This window comes from Medicago sativa, chromosome 5, assembly GCF_051527215.1.
Source record: "Medicago sativa cultivar Bolivia chromosome 5, Bolivia_mono, whole genome shotgun sequence".
NCBI classification, from domain to species: domain Eukaryota; kingdom Viridiplantae; phylum Streptophyta; class Magnoliopsida; order Fabales; family Fabaceae; genus Medicago; species Medicago sativa.
Window position 1 is genome coordinate 74,424,599 of NC_140753.1, and position 22,541 is coordinate 74,447,139.

Sequence of the window (22,541 nt, forward strand, 5' to 3'; positions counted from 1 at the left end):
GATTTTTATCATCTACCCCTTTGTATTTTCCATTTTATTAAACGAAATGAATTGACTTTTTATTCTAATAAAACGAATTTGTATTGCTATATTGGTTAAAGAAATCATCTACCACCATTTTTTTTAACAAAACTAGTTGTCAACCCGTGCTTCGCACGGGGTGGATTGCTTTTTTTCGGATAATTTTGTTGGCAAACACATATTTGTTAATACGCTTAAAAGTAAACTGATTCGAAATTTAGATATTACATGCATATAAATATAAAAAAGCATGATCCAAAAACGAATATTGCACAGATAAGAAGATAAAATCGAATAGGAGCTTGTCGCCCTCTTGTAGGTGATTGTCCCTAACAAACTGGAACCAACCTCCTCCCAAGGATTTTTTTAGCCTTGTTACGCTCAGTGGTAATGAGGCGGCAATTGTATTCCTGACCGGTAAGCACATCAAGCAACCGCATTGTCTTTCTTGTAGTTGTATTTTTCAAAAAAATAGCTGCATTTTTCACATTCTAGCAAATTAAGGGAAAGAGCAAAATATGAGTGAAAATGCAAACTTAATATTCATAAAAAAAAAGGTAAAAAAAAAAATGTAAGGACAATTTTTTTTTAATCTAATATAACAATAAAAAAAGGGTCCTTAAACGCATGGTTATTTGATTTTTTTTTCTTTCAAAAATGATATAAAGGATGGAAAAACCTAGAATAAAAGAAAATTGTCAAAGAATGGATGATAATTACTATAGCCACTTTTGAACATCTAAATTTACTTGAATCTTGAAATAAAGGGGAATGGAGAGAAATTTCTTTGTAACACTCTTTAAGGTTCTCACGCAATTTTTTTTTATGGTTCAAGTGAACGTTATAGTTTAAGTATCCGCTAATAAATACTGTTACAAACTAAGTATATGATATCTCATATAATCCATTAGATATTAAGTTGTTAAATATTAGTTACATAAAATTATTCAAGCTTTGTGGTAAGAGAAACCAAAATACAATAAAAAACCTCATTTGTAGTAATTTATACATAATCACAAATCACAACAAAGATGTATGATGACCAAGGTTTTTCTATATGTCCCTGCAGCCAACATCATTTTTTGTTTACCTTAAATAACAGTCCAAATTGTGTACTTTGCATTTTTAAAACTTCAATAGTCTTAGATTAATATCTAAAGAGTGCAATATTAGATGTAGTTAGTTGATTATAAGGATAACGAAATGCAAGCAGAAAGCAAGATAATTACATTTAACATATTTAACCATAGTAAGTTCATTGTAGCAATTTGTGATTAGCATTGAATTGAATAAGATGCAATCATAATTGGAATCTTGATCTTCATAATTAACTTATTACATACCATTATCTCCTTTCTCATTGTCAGCTGGATATTATCTGAGTGTCTAGGAAGCGAAAATATTTCAATTGTAGTTGAAGAAAATGTTCAAAGTCTCCAAATCTAATGCATCTGAACTATTAAACTCAGTGGTTAAAATTGTGAATGATTTCCTAGCTGAAGCGCCTTGATTTGGTGTTCAGAAGACAAGAAGCATAGTGTAGATTCTTTCCTAAAAAAAAGAATAGTGCATATTGCAACATTGTTTATGAATTTATGGTAAATGTAATAATAACATGACCCGCATAAATGTCTCCAATAGCACACAAGTCTCCATCTAATCAATGCAAGAAAATAAAAAATGCAAAAGCAGGATGATTTACATTCAAATGAAATGATGGCATGAGCACAGTTAGGCCTCATTGTAATCATCAATTGTGAACATGAAGTGGGATTTTACTACTCTAGGGAAAACCCTTTCAATTGGGACCATTAAGATTAATATGCAGTGGCAAAGAAAGGAAAAAAAAATCATGAAACCAAATATGCACAAGAAATGGTCTAAAACTCTTTTGTAGAGCATTCTCTTTTCTGTCTTTGATATAACTCAACGTTACACAAGTGATGAACCTAACTTGTCAACAACATTCATGTATCTCTTGGAAGAGAAAACATATGGTGTTGGTGACATTTTTTTTATGACTTTATAAAGTTTCAATGAAAGAATCTGTAAAAACTTCCAATAAAAATTGTGAACATAACAATTACAAATACAGAAGAAGTATTATACCACTATATTACAGGTACAGAGATGGACATTGGTACTGAAACATCCCCTGCAGCAAAGCTTGAATCCCTAGTTTGAGCTGAATTGCTAGCCAATGCATAGCCTACACCTAATACACCATAATGTAGAGATGCATTTTCACATCTCTGAAACACTATAGCAAGTGAAGCGGCTTTACGTCTAGATCGCTTTGTCCCGGTAAATAGTAGGGTTTGAAGTAATCCGGCAATAGTTGGTGCCTTAACCGCCCTTTCAATTGCAGCTGAACCTCCACTCCGGCATAACTCGAGCAATGCTGCAACTGCATTCTCCTTACCCGTTGGTGTTCCACAACGCATCATTCCTATCAATCCAAACAAAGCAAACAAAAAGATGCAAATACAATGATATAAAATTACGTTATTCAACCCGACTCAATAGTCCTGAACAAAGAAAAAAATTGATGGTTCTAGTTAACAACACATTTATAAGAAGCACAAAAAGTTTATCACTGCAAATTAGGAATTGTCTAATTAAGCAATAAGTTAGTTAAGTCCTAATACTGCACTAATGGAACATGTTTTAGTTCATATCACTTCAGAAGAGTATATTGAAAAGGTAAAGCATTTGTTATAACTTCATAAGGATCTGATCCAGCCCCAATAAACACCAAATGAGTCCCATCAAATTCCTCCACATCAGGACAACCTACAATCATACATAACACACATTAGTCTCGGCATTGTGGTCCTACCCAACTCCGGGGATTTGTTTCTACCATTGTGAGCAGAGAATACACGATTTACACAGACAAAAAATACTAACAAATTTATGATTGTTTGTTGTGTTGTTCGAAGAGTACATACCACTTTCAACACAAATCTCAATTTCATTTTGATCATTCCCCTGAAGAACAACCCTGAAATCTCCTTCCAAAAGTGGTAACAAAACCACGTAGGTAGAACCATCTTGCCATTAAAATAATGTAGAAGAAAATGAGAACATGCTAGACAAAAAACAAACAACAGATGAAGAAGTTATTTGCTAAAGGAGTATTCAAATATAAAACTGTTAAGATATATGAACCCGTAAAGATTATCTTGTAAGAGAACCGTTGCCCGTCGTATGCTACGTTTGGTTTTTTCCTCAGACTCTCAGAAACATCTTTGTTAGCCTCATATCAACATAGCATACTTCATTTATTTGCTCTGGTGTAAAAGCTTGTCGTGCCTATCAGCAAACCAAAACACCAAATCAATATGGTTTTAACGAATCAATTCCTAATTGTGGACTTTCATTGGTAAGCTATCTTAAGTAACATGACTAATTTGCAAACAATAAAAAAACGTTTTTGCTTCTTAAATGAATTTCTCAATATGTTTTGCTGGGCGGTGAGTTTCACGAAATCACAGTGCGTAAAAGCAAATTCAGCACGTTGAAGCTTCAACAAAATCACAGGTCCACAAGCCAAACATATTAGTTTCAATTTGCAATTGGTGACTTTTAAGCTATAATGGGTAAATTAACCTCAAACTTAACAGCTAGGCTTCTCATAGAATATGTAAAATGAGTGTATACAGTCTAATGAAATTCTTTTTTTCCCTCATCTCATGCATCAAAATCACTACAATAAAACCGCCAGTCACTAACAATAATTAAAAAAACAAACAACGAAATCGAATTGAATGCGAAAGCCAAAATGACCTCAAGCAATAGATCAATAACACGCTCCATCTGAGCACCAACGGGGGCTTTACGTATATTATTAATCTGCTGAAGCCTCTCAGTATCATTTGAGAATTTAACACCAGTTTTTGAATTTCTTCCATTTGATGAAGCATTTGCAGCCACCACCGGAGTATTAGGTTTTCTGCTACCAACTTTGCTCGACGCAATTCTCAAGAGTGTCGATTGACACTTCTCTTGTTGTTTCTTGAACCTATCTAGCTTTTCCGCCACAAACATTCAAATGTGCTTCTCCACCATGACACAATGTGTGGCTTGACACTATATCAGAAGTTCGTCGCAATCATCATCAACACAAAAACTAACGCTGCATATAGTGATGGATCAATTCAATATAATTCATTCCACTGAAATAACTCATTAAACCTAAATCTATTAGTCCTTCAGAGAAAGTACAAACTTTTTGGGAAAAGGTTACCGAAGTATCCAAAGTTTCAAACATTTGTACATGTTTCTGTCTCCTTAAGATTATTGTGCTGCTGTAGTGCCAATTTATATCCTTTCTTAATGTTCCATACATGATATCACCATGTATCTTCTTCAGCGCTACCCAAACTTGCCAACAATTTCTGATTCAAATGGAAGCATTATACTTAATGTTCTGTCAAAATTGCCATCCTTCTAAATATGCACAAAGGAAGAAAAAAAATCAAATCTTAAAAACGCAATTTTGAAGAGATAAAAAAAAGTTCACATTGCATGTATTTTACAGAGAAATAAACAAATGGTTTTCACATGAAAAAAAAATGAAACATTGGTACTGACCTGCACTTTTATATCATAGTTCCAATCTCACGGAACCATCAATCCTACAAACTTCAAAACCCTTATTCAGTAAAATATTAATCCATTTTATTGGGCACTTTAGTCCACTAACTAAAAATTCAAATATGATATCATGATATAGCGTAGTTCATCCAAATAAATTGTGCATTTGAACAAAATATGACTGTGAGTGGTTTCAAAAATTCCAAATCATGGTTCATCATCAAGATTAATTCAGTTTAATGAACCATGTAACATGCCATTGAACATGTTTATCAAAGGTCTAGAAAAGTTACAAACCAATTGTTTAGCATACTTTAATTTCAGGAATCAAACTTGAAGTCTGAAAGTAAAGCAATGCAAAGCCTAAAATTCAAAACTTAATGTTGTTGCACATGGGAATCCCAATTTGGAATCAAAACCAAATGAATGTCAACCCAATTTTTAACACAATGAAACAATCATCAATGGAAGTAACCAAACAAAGGCTAACAAACAATGTAACAAAGCACAAACCTTCTTGTTCCACTTTAATTTCAAACAGGACAACAAAGCTATAAAATTGAACAAAAAGTTTGATATCCATCGAAGGAGTTTTAAGTATGAAGTTCAGGGTTTGATCCTTGGAAACTAACATATATCTATCCAAAAAAAGAAAGAGTTAACTACTCACATTGTTTTTCCATATGCTTTGCCTATCTCACTTGAGACTGTGTCACTCAACTTGGTATAGAAACTTGCAACAAACCCAAGTCTCCAAAGCTGAGAAAAAGCCGCTCCTCCAACTCCAAAAATTGTGAGGAAAGCACAAACGCAATCGGCAACACTATATCCAATTACACTCCCTGGACCCCTTCTTCCTTTTCTTTTCTCAGCAACCCCTTTTGTTCCAGCTGTACCCTAAACAAACACCAAACCAATCAACTCTAAAGTATAAAAAGCATCAACCCTAGAACCAAAAACAATGAAAATTTTCATATCCATTATCATAATTGCATAGACAACACATACTGTGTGTCCTTGTAGAACTTGAATTTCCCAAACTCAAATCCAAATTGTGATCTGCAGCATTACCTGATGATATGATTCTGTCATTTAATAATGCACTTAATTATTAATTAGCTTTAAGTGAATTTGAATAATTAAAATGTAAACAAACACTTCCAATTAAAAGTGCTAGCCAGAATTAAGTTCATTATCAAAATGAAAACAGGAAAAACACCCCAAAATTCTACAGACCTTAATAAACCAAATCAAGTTCGTAGTCCTACCTGAGTGGCTTGGTGAAGAAGTCATCTGCTTGATCTTTTAACTACCAGTGACAATCCAAGATTCAAGGACTCTAAATCCAATTTTCCAAATGTCTGATCCTATAAAAGAACCAGAATTATACAGCTTGGTTAAGGCGCATATGGTTCATGGTCCATGTGGTTTAACAAACAGAAACTCACCTTGCATGAGAGATGGGAAATGCTCTAAATACTATCCTAAGAAATTCCAATCAGTAACAATTGTCGATCAAGAAGGAATCCCTGTTATAGCAGAAAATATGGGATATCAGTCGCCATTTACCATAACCGAGAACATAAAAACTATCAACGCAATCTGCCATAGCGCCGTAGTGACAGATATTCCATAACAATGCTAAGAAAAAGCATTAGAAACAAATTAATTTTTTCCAGAATCTCACCTTACAATATGTCTGGACGTTGTTCACCTTATAAATTGTGCAATCTCACATTTCCTTCTCATGTGACTTCTTTTTTTATTAATAAATTGTGCACCTTCTCTTGATTGACCAACCTTTTAGCATCTTCAAAAGCCTATAGAACAAAAATGGAATCACATTTCTCTTCCATCAAAAGTGCTACAACAATAACTATTTATACCTTAACCACTAAACACCACTAACCTTTGGTTCAGATTGTTTAAGACACTTTATCAAGTTCAACACCACTAACTTGATCAGTACCATCATCATTCCCTTTGTACCTATACCACCTAAAACACAATACAAAGTAACCCAAATTAACAACTTAAACTTGCCATATCAAGTTGCACAAATTAATCTCAAATTGCAATCTGCAGCTATAAACTTAAAAATCAGGAGGGAGATCCGCAAGCTTGTTGCTGACAGCAGGCACCTTAATGGATTTATTCACTCTATGCTTCCTGTCAAGAACACGTCAAGTTATAAATATCATATTATTACGGTTTCTTAAACCTTTAAAGTAACAGAAAATAACTATTAATGTAGCAACCATAAGAATTACCTCTTCAAATTTCTCCTTCTCATTTTGCACATGATTTGAGGTTCCACTCCCCTCCCTCAAATTCTGAAAAATAAATACCTACCAAAAAAAGATAACTATAGAAACCATAGTCACAAACCAAGAAATGAAATCCACCAAATCAAGGACATAATTGAATTCACACAAGGGAGACAGAGAAAGGTAATAGCAAAGAAAGAATTTCTTTATTGGTCATGTGTTGGAGATAATACTGGGAATTTTTTTTTATGGCGACCAATTGGTTAAATTTTTGGAAAATATTAGACATTTAAGAACCTCAATTCTGCTATCAATTGCTAATTCTTCAAAAACCATTTTAAAAAAAATGATACATCATAAAAGCCTATTTTTGTTACGGCAATATGAGTAGTAGACATATAGATGACAAATATGTTTTCACAGAATGTAGAACCCTATAAACTTTGCTACTTGCATAATCATAAGCTTTATAGAAAATACCTATTTGATGTAGAGCATGAACTTCGGCAACAGACCTGACGAGTTCCCGTTCAAAGTTTCATATCCTACCCTCAAGTTTTTATTTTTTATTTTTACAATTGAATAAAAACTCATTTGTGTAAAATAAATCACAATTTCAACTTAATGAATTTAGTGGTACACATCATATTCATTGTTTTAGGTCTCTAAAACTGCAACATTGTGGCTTAAAAAATCTTAATATACATCATGCTAGGATTAAAAAATGAAGATATTTGACAGATAAAAATGCAACAAATGATGCTTGTTAAGTGATACCAAACTTCAAAACAACTTATATTCATAGTTGTTCGTTGGCAACTTAAAAATACCTATTGTTAAGTGATACCAAACTTTAACACATCAAAACAACTTATATTCATGGTGGTTCAGCATAAATTCCTACTTCTGCCCCCAACTTCAAAATCGTCTACAGAAGTCAAATCTGGACCAAAATCAATGAAACTGGTACAAAAACGTCCGGAATTTCGTTAGCTAACCATAGCATCAAAAATCACTTGATTCCAAGTTACAGGGAGTGAGTTCTTACCGTTTTAGTGGAGCCCTGTCCCAAATACGGGTTTCACCAAACTTCTTCCAAAAACAGCTTATTCCTAGCTTGTATCCCAATCAGCAGCCTAATTACAATTTATCCACTTCTGCCCTTGCCCTAATCCTCCATAATCACTTTCTGTCAGCTTCTAAAACAGCTCAATTATGATTTAAGCAATTCTGTCAACTCCCAAAATAGTTTATCAGTTCACCACCTACTCATATGGTAACTTAAATATAGCATTGGTAATATAAAGAACACATAACCATACCTGCAACAACTTGTATTCCAACTTAAGCTTCTGCAAAACAACTTAATGGACAACTTATTGCTTCTAAAGACTTCAATTTTAACCCAAACACTAAAACATCAATTCAAACATACCCCACAACAACTTAATTGCTACTTTCTAAACAATCTGATGGCAATAGTTCAAAACTATACAAATTGAGAAATTTAATTTCACATAGATGAATTAAACCCAAAATTGCAAAGAAACAAACCAAAAACCTAAATTTTTGAATTAAAAGCACAAAACTCATTCAATCTGAGACATGCATGGCCTTAGATTCAAGAAGGAATAAGAAAATCACCTCTTTGATGAAGAAGAAGAAGACGCCGACCCTTCTTTCTCTATTCCCGTTTCCTCTTTCTCTCATCCCCCTTCTTCCTCTCCCGTTCCAATCTCTCGTCCCCCTTCTTTTGTTTTGTTTTTTTTTTTCCTTTTCACATATATATAGGCAAGGGGAGTCCATTTACTAATTTACGAAAATGCCCTTATTAAGGGCAAAATTGTAATTTCCACGGACATTGATTTTCCTATCTAGTTTAGTAGATAAACAATATTCTTTCATTTAAACTGATAGAGTACATCGATAGCTTATGGATTCAAAGTCGCTAATAACAAAAACGATAAATTTGCCAACAAACTTACAACATCCATGTTAATAACATAAAACGACAAACTTCATAAGCCTATAAATATGATTGTATCAGTGTCTGAAACAGTCATGCCTCCAACATTTACGACATCAAAGTCATTGTTTGAATTTGCACTTGATCAAAGTTAATCTTTCAATCTGAATTAAATAAACACCACGCTAAAACGGAAAATAAAAAACTTTTGCAAAAAATATACTATGATTTTTGTAGTACTTATTAAAGTTTGGGCTGTTCTTGTAAATTGAGTTAGCATAAATCCAAATTCTAAAACTTTGTTTGCAACCCTTTGTACCCGATTTGAGATATATGTCGAAAAAAATGATACTACTAGACATTTATTCTTAGTTTAACTCCTTTCGTTTTCTTACGAAATTTCATAGTTTCTTCTACGTCAACGAACATGGGGGCATGCACATATTTTTTACGTTAAAAATAATTGGAGACTTTTCTTATGTATGCTAAGGGTGTTAATCACTGGACTAGCTAGTACTCGGTTATATTGATACAAGTCTCCTAGAACAATCATGCATCAATGTTGGAATCGGAATTTCTGAAGTTGTTGGGTATACATGTTAACAGTTGCTTAAATTTTAAAAATGGGTCAAAATATAAAGGAAAAAACATATAATTTTATTTTAAAATATGTGATTCGAGCAAACAAATTGAAATTCAACACTGATTCCATTTATTTGTGAATTTGATACAAGGTGAATTCAAATTAAAACAAGATTTAAATCAAACTTGAATCAAATTTCAAGTCAAACCAATTTATATGGGATCGAATCGAGATAAGACGAATGCGACTCAACTCAACTCTTCAAAAAGATGTAGCTTTATATAAAAATGAATATATTTATTAATTTAACAAGTATAATATAAGACACAATGTATTTTTATGAGTTCTTTAAATAATACCTTTATTTTTATTTTCTTGGTGTTACCATGGTCTAAACATATGTTAACTCTAGTTTATACAATGAACAAGGGGGGGGTATATTCTTTATTTATGTTGAAAATAATATTTTTAGTCGAATGTTTTCCTTCAAAAAAAAAATATTTTTAGTCGAATGTTTAAAATAATTTGACACACTTTATCTAATAGTACTCTTTTTTTTGTTGAGGAAAGTACGTGTTAACTTTTTTTTTTAAGGGAAAACGTGTTTTTTTTTAGCTATTTTTCATTTTTCATAATAAGTTGGAAGTTTCTAACGATGCCAATAAGTTGAAAGTTTCTCGGAAATATTGGTACAGTCGTGGTCTCCTGGAATAATCACCAATATTGACATAAGCAGGGGCGTATCCCTTCATGTGGAAGGGTAGCCAATATTATTTTTGAGTTGGTAGGTATGGATTTATATTTAGCTATCTTAAATAATAAACATTGAACCATCTTAAAAAAGTTCGGTTGTCGAAAATTAACATAGATAAGAAAGTTAAAAAATTACTACATGATTGATAGATTCATTTGTATTGATTTTGAACTTCCGGTCTCAATAACAACTATAGAGAAAAAAAAAATTCAACAATAAAATTATCAAGACAATATTAAATGGGCAATGAGTTTCTTGCAAATTACCTATTAGTTTACATTGGAAAAAAAACATTATTAATCTATTTTGTAAACAATCAATTATGAATAAAATTGACTTCTTGGAACACATTTTGTCCAACTTTTTTAAATAGTAGCTATTGTCAATTGCTATAAGCTAACTTGTATTGACTAATTTTTGGTTTACTTTGTTTTTAGTCTCTACGGCACTAGAAATTTTTAAATATTTTAGCAGTCCTTAATTTTTTTGTTATATAGATTAAATCTAAGACTAAAAACACTTTTTTTTTGTAAAATTTTAAAAAATTGAGACAAAAATTGAATAATTTAATATGTTGGTTTTAAAAAAAAAATTCCATCAAAAAAAATTATTTTATTTTTTCTTTTTTGTTGACCTCTGCGTAAATTTTTTGCTAGCTTCACCGCTGACTATAAATTTCAATAAAACAAAAATATATTGACCATAAGTTGGAAGTTTCTAACGATGCAATAAGTTGGAAGTTTCTAACGATGCCAATTTGACAAGTCAGCTTCTTATACACTTGATAATAATTTTGGTATAGATGGGGAATTAATGGGTTCATATCACACTTAACTTACAATACCTTATCTGCTCTGAGCCTCCAATCCTTTGTTGTTGATTTTGGTTTGAAGCTAATTAAGAGACAATTTTCTTTCACTCTTACATTACATCATTTCTGCATGCTGCAACATGTGTGAGTTCAATTTCCTTTCACTCAATTCTCCTCTCTCTCTTTTTTGTTTCCCACATTACAAGTTGGATGATAGATAAATTGTTGGATGATTATTTACTCACACGCATAAGATGTATAATTGATAGTGTTGAAAATTAAAAAACAAAATCTTAATAGTTTTTTGAGAAAGATCAAAAAGTTCAACCGAGTTGTATCCTTATAACTCATGAGTCGCGGGGAAATCCAACGCATTAATGTCCAACATAAATAAAATCATTTTAAGTTTTGTTATAAGTTTAATATACATATATAGGTAAAATTATGCTGATTTAGTTTCTATTAATAATATTTTGCAGCAAGCAAAAAACCCTATGCTGTTGTTCAGTATGGTTGTCTTCTTGTAACTTATGCGGTAAAGAAGGTGGTAGATGAAGTTGATGGAAATAAACGTGTATCTTATTGGTTTGGCAAATGCTATATAAAAGTTGAAAGACAAAAGAAGAAACTCATTTCAAATCGAGATCGTGCGTGTGCAAAAGTTGAAGAAATTGATCGTAAAACTGAAAAGGTTAGAGATGTTGTGTTTGAGTGGCTAAAAGAAGCAGACATAGTCATGCAAAAAATGGAGAATCTTACAATACAATCAAAACCGCCATCATGGAATGAATTTAATGAATTATATGAAAAAATTAAGGCACTAAATAGGAAATGTGAAGGGATACCTAAAAAAGCATCACTAGATAGTTGGAGATACTCACTTGCTAAATGGCATATTTTCCTCAGTTTTAGAGGGGAAGATACTCGTCAGTCTTTTACAGGTTTTCTTTATGATGCTTTGTGCCGGAAGGGGTTCAAGACCTTCATGGATGATGAGGAACTCCAGGGCGGGGACGAAATTTCATCATCTCTAGTCAAAGCAATTGAGGCATCAAGGATTTCAATTGTTGTTTTTTCTGAAAACTTTGCAGATTCTCCTTGGTGTCTAGATGAATTGGTCACTATTCTTAACTGTAAAAAGATGCTGAACCAAAAGGTTTTGCCAATCTTTTACAAAATAGAACCGTCCGATGTAAGGCATCAGAAAAACAGCTATGAAAGAGCCATGGCTAAGCATAAAGAAGATTTTGGAAATGACTCTGAGAAGGTAATGGAATGGAGGTCAGCTTTATCTGAAGTTGCTAACTTGAAAGGAATAGCTTCCAATTGTAGGTATATGTGACATGCTTTCAAATATTTAAGTTCCTATCTTAAAACTTGGTCTTTTAGTTAACATTTTTAAGAATGACTTTTGTTAAAATGTTGTTAGGCATGCAGAATTGTGTGTTGTTAAAGTTTTGTTTTCAGTTCATGTGCAATTTTGTATCTTGTGAAGAGTAATTTTCATTTAATATATTCTTTTAATTGCTATTTTGATTAATGGATAAGATGAAAACATTGTGCATACATGAATTAATATTTCTTTCAATTTTGCAGCTACGAATATAAACTAGTCGGAGAGATTGTGAAAATGGCCAATGATATTAAAAATAGTTTGTGTATACAAACGGACTAGAAGGAAGGCTTCCAATTTTATTATAATGAAGTCATGCACAAGACAAGATTGAAGTTGTAACTTATTGTAATATTTAGAGACGAACATTATGTCACTTGATCAGTCAAAGCCTTGAGGCCTAAGGTCTTTCATGAGCTTACTGTCCATATGATTGTTATCAATAAGAATGTCTTAGATAGGTGGGTTTCTTCTTTTTATGTTCTATTGTTAGAGATTTATTTTCTTAACTGAATTAGTTAGGGATTTGTTAGTAAATACACTTGCTTCACTATTGTATATAACCTTAACCCTTTGTATTTTTCATTCATTGAATCAGTTTAATCAAGTATCTTTCATTTTTTTCTTCGTTATTTCTCTCCATAAATTGTGTGAGTCCCTTAATCATATCAAATACTGATACAAACTTTTGTTATGATTTTTTATGGAAATAAAGTATGAGGTCATTATTGTTGTAGTTCTTGAATTCATTTTTAAATGACTTTTTGTGAAACTTCAACAAAAATGTGAATGGTGTAATGAATAATGTAACAAAATTACATAAAAATTAAACAAAAATTATAATTAAGTTTCCAAAAAACTTGTAATTAACATCTTAAATACTATTTAAGCAAACAACTAGGCCGTTCCCTTCAAAAAAAAAAATAAACAAGTAGGTTTCCAACAAAAAAAAGTTTAAAATTTGACTTAAATCATAGAGAAATGAAAACTCTTTTATTGTTATAATTGTTCATCTATCATGTGTGCAAGTATTGAATTTGCATTCAAGAAACTTCAGTTTAATCTTACTAAAGACTCAGTTGGACCAGCTGAAAATAAATGTGATTCAATATTACATTGCATAAAATATCCATGCCACTCATTCATAAGAAATCCTCTCAATATTCACTCTCTTGTTGGATTCCTCGTAGGAAGCACTCTCTTCCTCCTTTTGGATACCACTTTGCACCATTTCCAGCACTCTCTGCAAACCAAATACTCCTTGGATCCTCACTACCCACGTTCTTGATCCATTATTGAATCTATGCGATCCAACTAGGGTTCTTGATGTTGATGCTAGTTGTTGGTGTAATTCACTTTGCACATTCACTCACACACTTGTTATCAGAGAAGAAGAAGAATAACATAAAAAAAATACAGTTGTTTGAGAAAGTTTTGGAGAGAGATAGATAGATAGATAGATAGATAGATAGATAGATAGATAGATAGATAGAGAGAGAGAGAGAGAGAGAGAGAGAGAGAGAGAGAGAGAGAGAGAGATGAAAGCACTCTGTAAAATTTCTCAATTGATCACTTCACTTGTGATTCTCACTGTATTCACTATGTTACGAAACACTTTACATTTCACTTTTGTGGTTCAACCTTCTTTAGCCAAATTACTTGCAGTGCAAGGACAAAAGATAAACCTAACAATGGTTTCTTTGGAAGATTAACAAAGGAATCTTAACACTATAACAGATTCATAAACCTTACCCCTTTGTGGGACAAGGCAGTGCTAACCAACAGCAAATGTGTACAAGAAACAACTCAGACTCTCAACCAATTTAACAAACAATAAGAGTAAGTAAAATGTAAAAAACACAAGCTTTATCCTTGAATTTAGGAGAGATATGCTCATTGACAGTTTCGACGAGTCATTGTTCCTTTTGTGTATTCTATTTTGTAAGAATAAACATTTCTCTTGTCATGGCCAGCAAGTGACCCTGAAAGTACATTGATTGGAGAATGATACATACTGCTTAATACCAAGAACATCATTGGTATGTCAACACAATAAGTAATTTTATTTATATATATATATATATATATATATATATATATATGGGTTTTGCTAGAAGCCACCTATGAAGGTGTCTTTTAGCAATCCACACCTCAAGGTGTGATTTCCAATTTTTAGTTATAACTTTGCTAAAAGACACCTTCATAAAAATTAGTTGGTGTCTTTTAGCAAATGCTCATAGAATAACTTGCTAAAAGACACCTTCATAAAAGGTGTCTTCTAGCAAAACCTTATATATATCTGTGTGTGCGCGCGCGCACGTGTGTACGTATTATTACTAGTATTATATCTTGAAAAATAAGCTTCTTCTCATTCTTGTTCTTTGAATAAACGAAATTCTATCTGTTAGACTCCATTGTTGCTGCCCACTGATGTATTTGGCACTAGCACTCCAAGCACAACAGCGTTGGCTGCAGGTGCTGGTGATGATGATAACCAAAAGAAGACTTTTATGGCAACCAATATCAAGAAGATTCCTGCAGCCAATGCCCACAAAATGATCGCCCATGGGGGATTCGACTTGTGGTTTATACGATGATCAGAAGTTGCAGCTCGAAACTGCTCTTCTGGTGGCAGGGACTGAAAAGGGTCTGGAGCAGCTGAGGAAGAACCTCCAGTAGCGGTGGTGGTGGTAGACAGAAGAGGAAGAGCAGGGACAAGTGATGCATTCTCCTTGCCATGCCGATGCCACCCACACCAAAACCAATCGAACAAGCACCCCCTAGAGATACAGAGGAAAAACCTACCACACCACAAATATGTAAGTTTTAAATTTAAGATTTAATAGTGTTTTACCCCCTGTAATATAAGTCATTTTCGATTAACCCCCTATGAAATTTTCGGTTAGGATTTCGTCCTCGTAATTTTTTTTTTCCAGAATACCCCCCTCCCTCATCTGACTGTGCATATCTGATTATGTGGCGCGCTGACATTATAATTAGTTTTGTTTTTTATTTTTTTTAAGGGTACATGTGCCATTTGTACCTTTTTATTTAAATAAAAAATATTATAAATGAATTTATATTAATTTAAAAATAAAAAACAATTTAAAAAATGAAAATTAATTTTCAAAAATAAAAAATTGTTAAAATTTGAATTTTTTTAAAAAATAAAATATATTTTAATTTAGAAATAAAAAAATTAAAATATCAGAAAATTAATTTTTAAAAATAAAAAAAATTGTAAAAATTAGAAAAAAAATTCATTTTTTATTTTAAAAACATTCAGGAAAATAGTTTTCATTTTTCAGAATTTTCAATTCAAAAAAAATATGATCTAAATTTAAATTTTTTTATTTTAAATGATTTTTTTTCCAGAGAAAAAATTTAAAACAGCTTTTTTGAAAAAAAATCTGACCTTTTTTTTTTATTTTAAAAATTAATTTCTAGAATTTTTAAAAATCTTCTTAATTTCGAAGAAAAAAACCATATTTTTTTTTTCTAATTTTTTAAATTTTGAAAAAAAAATTTAATGTTTTTTCTGATGTTTTCGATTTTAAAATTTTTGGAAAAAAAATATGAATATTTTTTTTCTGATTTTTTATAATTTTTAAAATTTCGGAAAAATTAATTTTATATTAATTTAAAAAGTAAATTAATTTTATATTAAATTTTTCATTTTTTATTTTGAAAATTAAATTCCAAAATTTTCAAAAATCTTCTTAATTTTGGAAAAAAAAAACGAAATTTTTGAAAGGGTAATTATGAGAAATTAGGAGTAATCAACATTGAAGTTAGGAGTTAAACGAATTCGTTTTTATTCTGAAGATGAAACGAATCGGCCAAGATTCGTTCATCCTCCAATTCATACGAAAAACTGGTGCACGGATTCGTTTTTATTCGAAAGATGAAACGAATTCATTTTTATTCAATCTCGGCCAGCATAATTTGATTGACATTTTACAAATTCAGGGATTATTTTGATATTTCGTTAAATTGGAGGATGAATTTGGTCGATTAGTGCAAATTCAAGGACGAAGTTGATGATACACTCCCTACTAATTTAAGAATTTGATTACTCCTAATTTCTCTCAATTACCCTTTTGACTAAAATTCGTTTTTTTTTCGAATAAAAACGAATTCGTTTAACTAAATTACTTTTAACTTTTAACTCCTAACTTCAATAATTTGTATTTTAAATAAAAACGAACTCGTATTTAACTTCAATCATATGGAAGATGAAAATAAATTATGTTGGAATGAAAAATTAAAGCATTAATGTAAGGAGTAATCAAATTATTCGTTAAATATAATTTAGTCAATTACCCTTCAATCTTCCATAATTCGTATTTTAAATAAATTATGTTGGAATGAAAGAAAAAAAAAACGAATTTTCTCAATTACTCACTACTTAACTCATCCGTTGTAAGCTAAAAATTAACTTATCAATTATTCGTTATACTCTCTCCAGTCTCGAATGTAAAAAACAAAAAAAATTGATGGTCTCAAATGTAGGCAAAAATATAATCAAATCATCCTATTAAATGTTATTATTCCAATTATACCCTCAATAATTTATATTCAATTTGTTTCACATTCTTATGTTGAGTTCAAAAGTCACATTCACGACTTAAATGTATAACTCCAAAACAAGGGCAAAATTGAAAAGGTATATTTTTCATGAGTAAACAGTCATTATGATCTCTTACTCTGCATCCCACTTAGACATGGCAACAATACACGTCCTCATGGGTACCTACCCAAACCCACCCCGATTTGACGGGTTTTCCCCGCTTTGACTGGGTTTGGGTATGAGTTTGGGTTTTCCTCTATTTCAAAACATGGGTATGGGACGGGTAACAGGGTTATATGTACCCACCCCGAACCCATACTCATACCCGTCCCAAATGTAAAAATTATTTTTTTTACCCCTTTTTATATAAATAGAAACTCAACCCTAGATCATGTTATGTTATTTGGTTTAATAATTCCCATGTTATAAAAATTGCCTTTGATTTTTAAAGGAGCAACCAAATCATTATGTTAAGGAAATGTTAATGGGAACATAATGCTTTACAAAATTGTCATTGGGGTTGGAAAAAAAAAATTTATTAAAAAATAATTCACTACAGGTACGGGGATGGGGATGGGATCCCCGAACCCGTCGGGGACGGGGATGAGGTTTGATTTCTCATCCCCGTTGGGTATGGGTAGGGTAACAGGTAAGTATATGAGAATAGGGTATGGGGATGGGGAAGGTAAAACTCGTCCCGCCCCGCCCCATTGTCATGCCTAACTGTCACAAATGTCTCTGACTCAGGATTAAATACAAAGTAGTCATTGAATGTGCACTTTCGTTATCACTTTAGCCTCTAATGTTAAATAATTTTGTTAACAGATGGTGTGGTAAATGTTTTATGCGAAGGGGTATGAGGTGTCACAGAGACTAAAGTGAAAGTAGAAATGGTCACTTTGGTCCCTGAACCGAAAATCAATATCCCCAAACGGAAGTGCACATTATTATTTTGTATTTAATCCTAAGTCAGAGACTTTTGTGACAACGAGGTGCAGAGTCAGAGACCAAAGTTACTATTTACTCAGTTTTTTTTATCATGACTTAAATGTAGTTAATCCACTTTCTTACAAGATCGAAGGAAGTAATTTATTCATTATAAATTAGTTTTATTAGTTATCCGTTATTTTTAACAATCAAAATCTTAATGGCTATCCAATTAAATAAAAAAATAAAAAAAACACATGAATTAGCCCACCTCAGTAAAACGACATCGTAGCTACATATTCCCTTTCCCTAATTTCTAGGGTTTTATCCAAGAATGAATTTCCTCTCAAATTAACAATGGCATTTTCTCTGACTCCTCAAACCCAAATCATCACATTGCGATTCAACCCTTTTCATAGACACAAACTCCTTCTACGAGAACCCCTGAAAACGTTAATCTCAATGTCACAGGGAATATCCAAAAGACCAATTTGCCCTTCATGTTCCAAACCCACTCGAACTTGTCTCTGTTCTCGAATTCTCACTCCTCCAATCCCTAATTCCGTCAATGTTACCATTCTTCAACACTCTCTTGAATGCAATCACCCTCTTAATTCTACCAGAATTGCTAAAATGGGTCTCAACAATCTCACTATTGCAACTGTTTCCGATGTTAACTTTGAATCTCGCTTTTTTATTCACTTATTTGACCCCAATTCAAATTCTGCTGAAAAAGGTTCGTTTTTTCGTGAATTTAAGGAGACCCTTGATTTGTTTTATGATAAAAGTTCCAACTTTATTGATATTGATACTGATAGTGCTGGTTTGAAAAATTATGTTATTCATAATTCTACTGTTGAAAATGTGAATGATGAAGTTAAGAAAATTCTGTTTCGTCGAAGTTGTGATGATCTAACTGGAGGTTATGGAAGACCTGCTATTACTTTTACTATTTGCAAATATGGTGCAATTACTTCTTTGTCACATATTTGGATGAAGCAATGTGAATCTAATGAGTTATTAACCTTTGACAAGATTTTGTCTTGTCCTGAAGCATGTGAAGCACTCTCAAAAGGGTTTTTGGTGAAGAAGTTTCAAAGGAAGCAGTTGAATAGGGAGGAAAATGTCGAAGAGTACGAGGAATTTGAGCTTGAGGTTTGTGCTGGATCTGTACTACTTTTTCCTTCGGATAATGCTGTTAGTGTTAGTGAATTAGATGCTGTTGGTTTTGAGGTGAAGAACTTGATTGTTCTGGATGGAACATGGGCTAAGGCTAAAAGGATTTATAGCGAAAATCCTTGGCTGAACATTTTGCCGCATTTGAAGTTGGAGGTGAATGAGATGAGCTTATATGGTGAAGTGAGGAATCAGCCTAAAGCTGGTTATTTGTCCACCATTGAGAGTATTGTGTTTGCTTTGAAGGCAGTTGGGGAGAAACACAGTGGTTTGGATAATCTGTTGGATACTTTTGAGTCCATGGTTGGTGACCAAAGACGATGTAAAGATGAGAGACTGAGCAAACTGTTACCTAGTTGAGGTAGCCCTTGATTTCTTCTTTTGATTGAAGTTGAACAACTTGAAGAAGTCGCTTAAACCCAAAAAGAAATAGTTTTGAAATGAATTATGAACCATGAAACCTCTAGGAGTTTCTGCCCCGCGTATCCTCAGAAGAAGGATTGCAATAATCAAGCTGGAACTTTGAAGATTGCAGAAACATCAGCAGAGAGATACACTATCGAAGCAAATCCAGCCACGTGATGATGATGTAGTAAAATGAAAGATTATTGTTAAGTGTTAACTACAACAAGGAGAAACAAATTCTGAAAAGGAAGAATAAGTGAATGGATTTTACAAGCTGGAATTCACATGACATGGATATATGATATTAGAACTCAGTTTTTCTTCACATTTCTTCAAAATTGGTATGATGCCATACATGTAATTTAATTCTCAAAACCTGATTTCATTTGTTGATAGTACTTCAAGACGGAAGTTTTCACTTAATGGTTAATAATCGACTTATGTTTACAATTCTAGTCAAAGATTGCTGGTTAATTAATTTCTATTGTTATGTTATTATCCCCTTCAACCGTCAGACCTTCATTGGTCCTAGTAGAATTATCATGGATTTTCTCATTTTGATTTTTGTGCCGAGTTTGTATAAAAAAAATACTAGTAAGATTTTGTGACAAGTCAACATCTTATTGTTTATAAAGGTTGCTTCACATCAATAATTGAAGATGGAATATGTTGCTTCCTATCCTATAAAATAAGAGCCTCGTTATTACCCCTATTCTAAAATATAAAATTTGCTTCAAAAAATTCCCTGTCCCCTTTTTACAAGACATTTTCAAATTTTCATTTATTTCTTTAAGTTATTTAATATTGTTCGTGTTATTATTATAAGATAGCTATATGATTAACTAATGGGTTCTCACCTCACAGCTAGTGTAGACGGAGTCCAAACTCCCAATTAGCAAGTCTGCTGCTTCAGCGCCGAAGTCATTGACTTTCTGATTTGCAGAGATAGTCAGTCATTTTCCAGTTCTTTGGTAGATCCTTACTCTTCCTTAAAACATTTGTTTTCTGTAGTAATGTTGTAACGTATTTTTCTTTGCTGTGAATGTGATGTTAATGACATGCAGCAAGCTTGCTTTCCTTTTCTATTTGATCAAGTGTTGCTCATCTTCTCTAATTTATTCCATTTCTTGCTGGATCGTGAAACATACATTATAATTGAAGGCATGATTGCCTTCAATTTTATGTAGAAATATATTTTATTTTATATCCGTCACAATTCTTTCTTTCTTTTTTTGTCGCAGGAAATATTTTCCGTTATCCGTTGAGTTTTAGTTTGATTATTTTTCAGCTTAGCTGTTTACCTTATTCAACTTAATGCAAATCGAATCCATCGCAGATCTTGTGGTCAAAAAAGCTAAACAACTAATATGTCTATTTCGGTTTGGCAATATCGTGAAACATGTCGAGAGGGAAAAGAAGTTAATTTCAAATCGATATCTTGTGTGGGAAAAAGCTGGAGCGACTGCTAAAATTGAAAAAGTCAACAATACTGTTTTTGAGTGGCTTAAAGAAATGAAGAAACTCATAGGACAAGAGGAAAATCTTAAAACAAGAGCAGAACCAGAGATTCCCAATTATGATTGTTCATTAGCTGGGGTATTTTCTGCTGATCATAGGATGAGATATTGGATGTACCATGAAATGCTAGTTAAAATAAAGACACTGAATACCAAGTGTGAATTTGAGCCATTTTGCACCACAATTCCAGCTTTGAAGCACATCTTTTCTGTAAATTGTGTCTTTTGAGCCTATAAAAGAGGCTTCAGATAGACTTCTAGCGCCACTAAATGATAATAATTGTTTTATGATTGGATTGTATGGGAAGCGGGGTTTTGGTAAAACAAATTTGTTGAAAGCAGCTAGAGATGAAGATTTGACTTTGCTCGGAAAACATCCAGGAATAGAAGTCGAGTCCTCATCTGACATATCAAATCTAGCACAAGATGCTGCCTTTGAATGTGAAGGGTTACCTGGTACAATTATAGAGGTGGGATCTTCCTTAAAATGTAGTTCTGTTGAGGAGTGGAAAGAATCTTTTGACAATTTGAGGCAATCAATGGCTCGATGGCAGATTTTCATCAGTTTTAGAGGAGAAGATACTCGGTACTCATTTACGGGTTTTCTCTATGATGCTCTTTGTCGAGAAGGATTCATAACATTCATGGATTATGAGGGATTGCATATTGGAGACCAAATTTCACCCTCTCTTATTAATGCAATTGAAGCATCAAGGCTTTCGATTGTTGTTTTATCTGAAAATTATGCAAGTTCCTATTGGTGTCTTGATGAGCTTGCGAAGATCCTTGAGTGTAGGAAATCGAAGAATCAATTGGTTTGGCCTATCTTTTACAAAGTGAAACCTTCAGATATAAGACATGAGAAATAGTTATGGCAAATATATGACCGAACATGAACAAAAATTCGGTAGTGATTCTGAGAGATTACAGAAATGGAAGTCGGCTTTGATTGAAGTTTCTGGTTTGTCTGGAAAGGCTTATATAATCGGGTGCGTAGCATACTTTCACATACTTTGATTAACATATTTCATAATTGTTCACTCTCTAATCTACTAGTTGTAGATGTTAGTTTGGCTCTTTTACATGAAATATTCTGTTCAAGTTCTGCATTTTGAGTGACTATTTGTGCTATAGAAAATTTGTTGGTCATATGAACCGTGTAGTTTCGTTACTGAACAAAAAAATTGAAATCCCTTGTGTATATCTTGTAGGTACGAATATGAATTTATCCGAAAGATTGTGGAAGATGCCGTTAATATTAAACATCGACTGTATATACGAAGCACGGATAGGAAATAGAAGGATGCCTACATTTTCTCTTGCAATAATTAAGTGCTACATTAGATCTAAGCGATGGCAAACAACTACTTGTTCATAAATGAATTATGATTGTAATATACACGTTCAATGATAATTTGTTTTTGAATATGGTTTCTAGGATAATATTTGTTCGTAGACGATAAATTAGTTGGAGAAGACTCTATCAAAGTGAATTTTTTCTCTATCCCAAGACTCTATCAAACTTTTACGATGGAGCAGTAATTTCCACCTT

At 32.4% G+C, this 22,541-nt stretch overlaps 3 protein-coding genes and 1 pseudogene across 24 annotated transcripts; 3 read left to right on the forward strand and 1 right to left on the reverse strand.

The window, feature by feature from the left end:
* Positions 1–184: 184 nt before the first annotated feature.
* LOC146924940 (protein VTE6, chloroplastic-like) lies at positions 185–8,771 on the reverse strand. 21 transcript variants are annotated; one of them, XM_085709921.1, is made up of 17 exons: positions 8,210–8,525; positions 7,936–8,117; positions 7,718–7,850; positions 6,891–6,985; positions 6,762–6,789; positions 6,530–6,618; positions 6,308–6,440; positions 6,069–6,149; positions 5,889–5,987; positions 5,629–5,691; positions 5,291–5,510; positions 4,253–4,421; positions 3,811–4,159; positions 2,973–3,336; positions 2,131–2,814; positions 1,365–1,572; positions 185–512 (listed from the first exon to the last, which is right to left on the reverse strand). In XM_085709921.1, exons 9-13 carry the CDS (start codon positions 5,911–5,913, stop codon positions 4,154–4,156), a joined length of 483 nt encoding a protein of 160 aa, XP_085566047.1. In that variant the 5' UTR covers positions 5,914–5,987; positions 6,069–6,149; positions 6,308–6,440; positions 6,530–6,618; positions 6,762–6,789; positions 6,891–6,985; positions 7,718–7,850; positions 7,936–8,117; positions 8,210–8,525; the 3' UTR covers positions 185–512; positions 1,365–1,572; positions 2,131–2,814; positions 2,973–3,336; positions 3,811–4,153. The 21 variants fall into 21 exon arrangements, 11 of the variants coding, with proteins under 11 accessions (XP_085566047.1, XP_085566046.1, XP_085566048.1 ...); XR_015010317.1 differs by lacking the exons at positions 185–512; positions 1,365–1,572 and adding an exon at positions 4,618–4,661 and having other exon boundaries at positions 1,898–2,814; positions 4,301–4,473; positions 5,291–5,517; XR_015010315.1 differs by lacking the exons at positions 185–512; positions 1,365–1,572 and adding an exon at positions 4,618–4,661 and having other exon boundaries at positions 1,898–2,814; positions 4,301–4,473; positions 5,629–5,705.
* Positions 8,772–10,977: 2,206 nt separating this feature from the next.
* LOC146924941 (toll/interleukin-1 receptor-like protein) lies at positions 10,978–13,022 on the forward strand. Its single transcript, XM_085709915.1, has 3 exons — positions 10,978–11,145; positions 11,481–12,333; positions 12,598–13,022. The coding sequence occupies exons 1-3, from the start codon at positions 11,142–11,144 to the stop codon at positions 12,674–12,676; spliced, it is 936 nt and encodes a 311-aa protein (XP_085566041.1). The 5' UTR covers positions 10,978–11,141; the 3' UTR covers positions 12,677–13,022.
* Positions 13,023–18,217: 5,195 nt separating this feature from the next.
* On the forward strand, positions 18,218–22,078 carry LOC146924942 (uncharacterized). Its single transcript, XM_085709912.1, has 3 exons — positions 18,218–19,813; positions 20,337–20,443; positions 20,714–22,078. The coding sequence occupies exon 1, from the start codon at positions 18,249–18,251 to the stop codon at positions 19,425–19,427; it is 1,179 nt and encodes a 392-aa protein (XP_085566038.1). The 5' UTR covers positions 18,218–18,248; the 3' UTR covers positions 19,428–19,813; positions 20,337–20,443; positions 20,714–22,078.
* Positions 20,787–22,429, forward strand: LOC146924943 (uncharacterized; annotated as a pseudogene). The gene is made up of 3 exons (XR_015011206.1): positions 20,787–21,068; positions 21,220–21,978; positions 22,201–22,429. The product of XR_015011206.1 is annotated as an uncharacterized LOC146924943 (transcript).
* The last annotated feature ends 112 nt before the right edge of the window (positions 22,430–22,541 follow it).

Bases quoted from the DNA above. Each gene is read 5' to 3' on its own strand.
- LOC146924941 (XM_085709915.1), top strand. The intron at 12,334-12,597 runs GTATATGTGACA...TCAATTTTGCAG, and splicing joins GGAATAGCTTCCAATTGTAG to CTACGAATATAAACTAGTCG.
- LOC146924940 (XM_085709921.1), bottom strand. From the start codon at position 5,913: ATGACTTCTTCACCAAGCCACTCAG. The intron at 5,692-5,888 runs GTAGGACTACGA...TCATATCATCAG, and splicing joins TTCTTCACCAAGCCACTCAG to GTAATGCTGCAGATCACAAT. The intron at 4,422-5,290 runs GTGAGTAGTTAA...CATTTGAATCAG, and splicing joins AAAGCATATGGAAAAACAAT to AAATTGTTGGCAAGTTTGGG.
- LOC146924942 (XM_085709912.1), top strand. From the start codon at position 18,249: ATGGCATTTTCTCTGACTCCTCAAACCCAAATCATCACATTGCGATTC.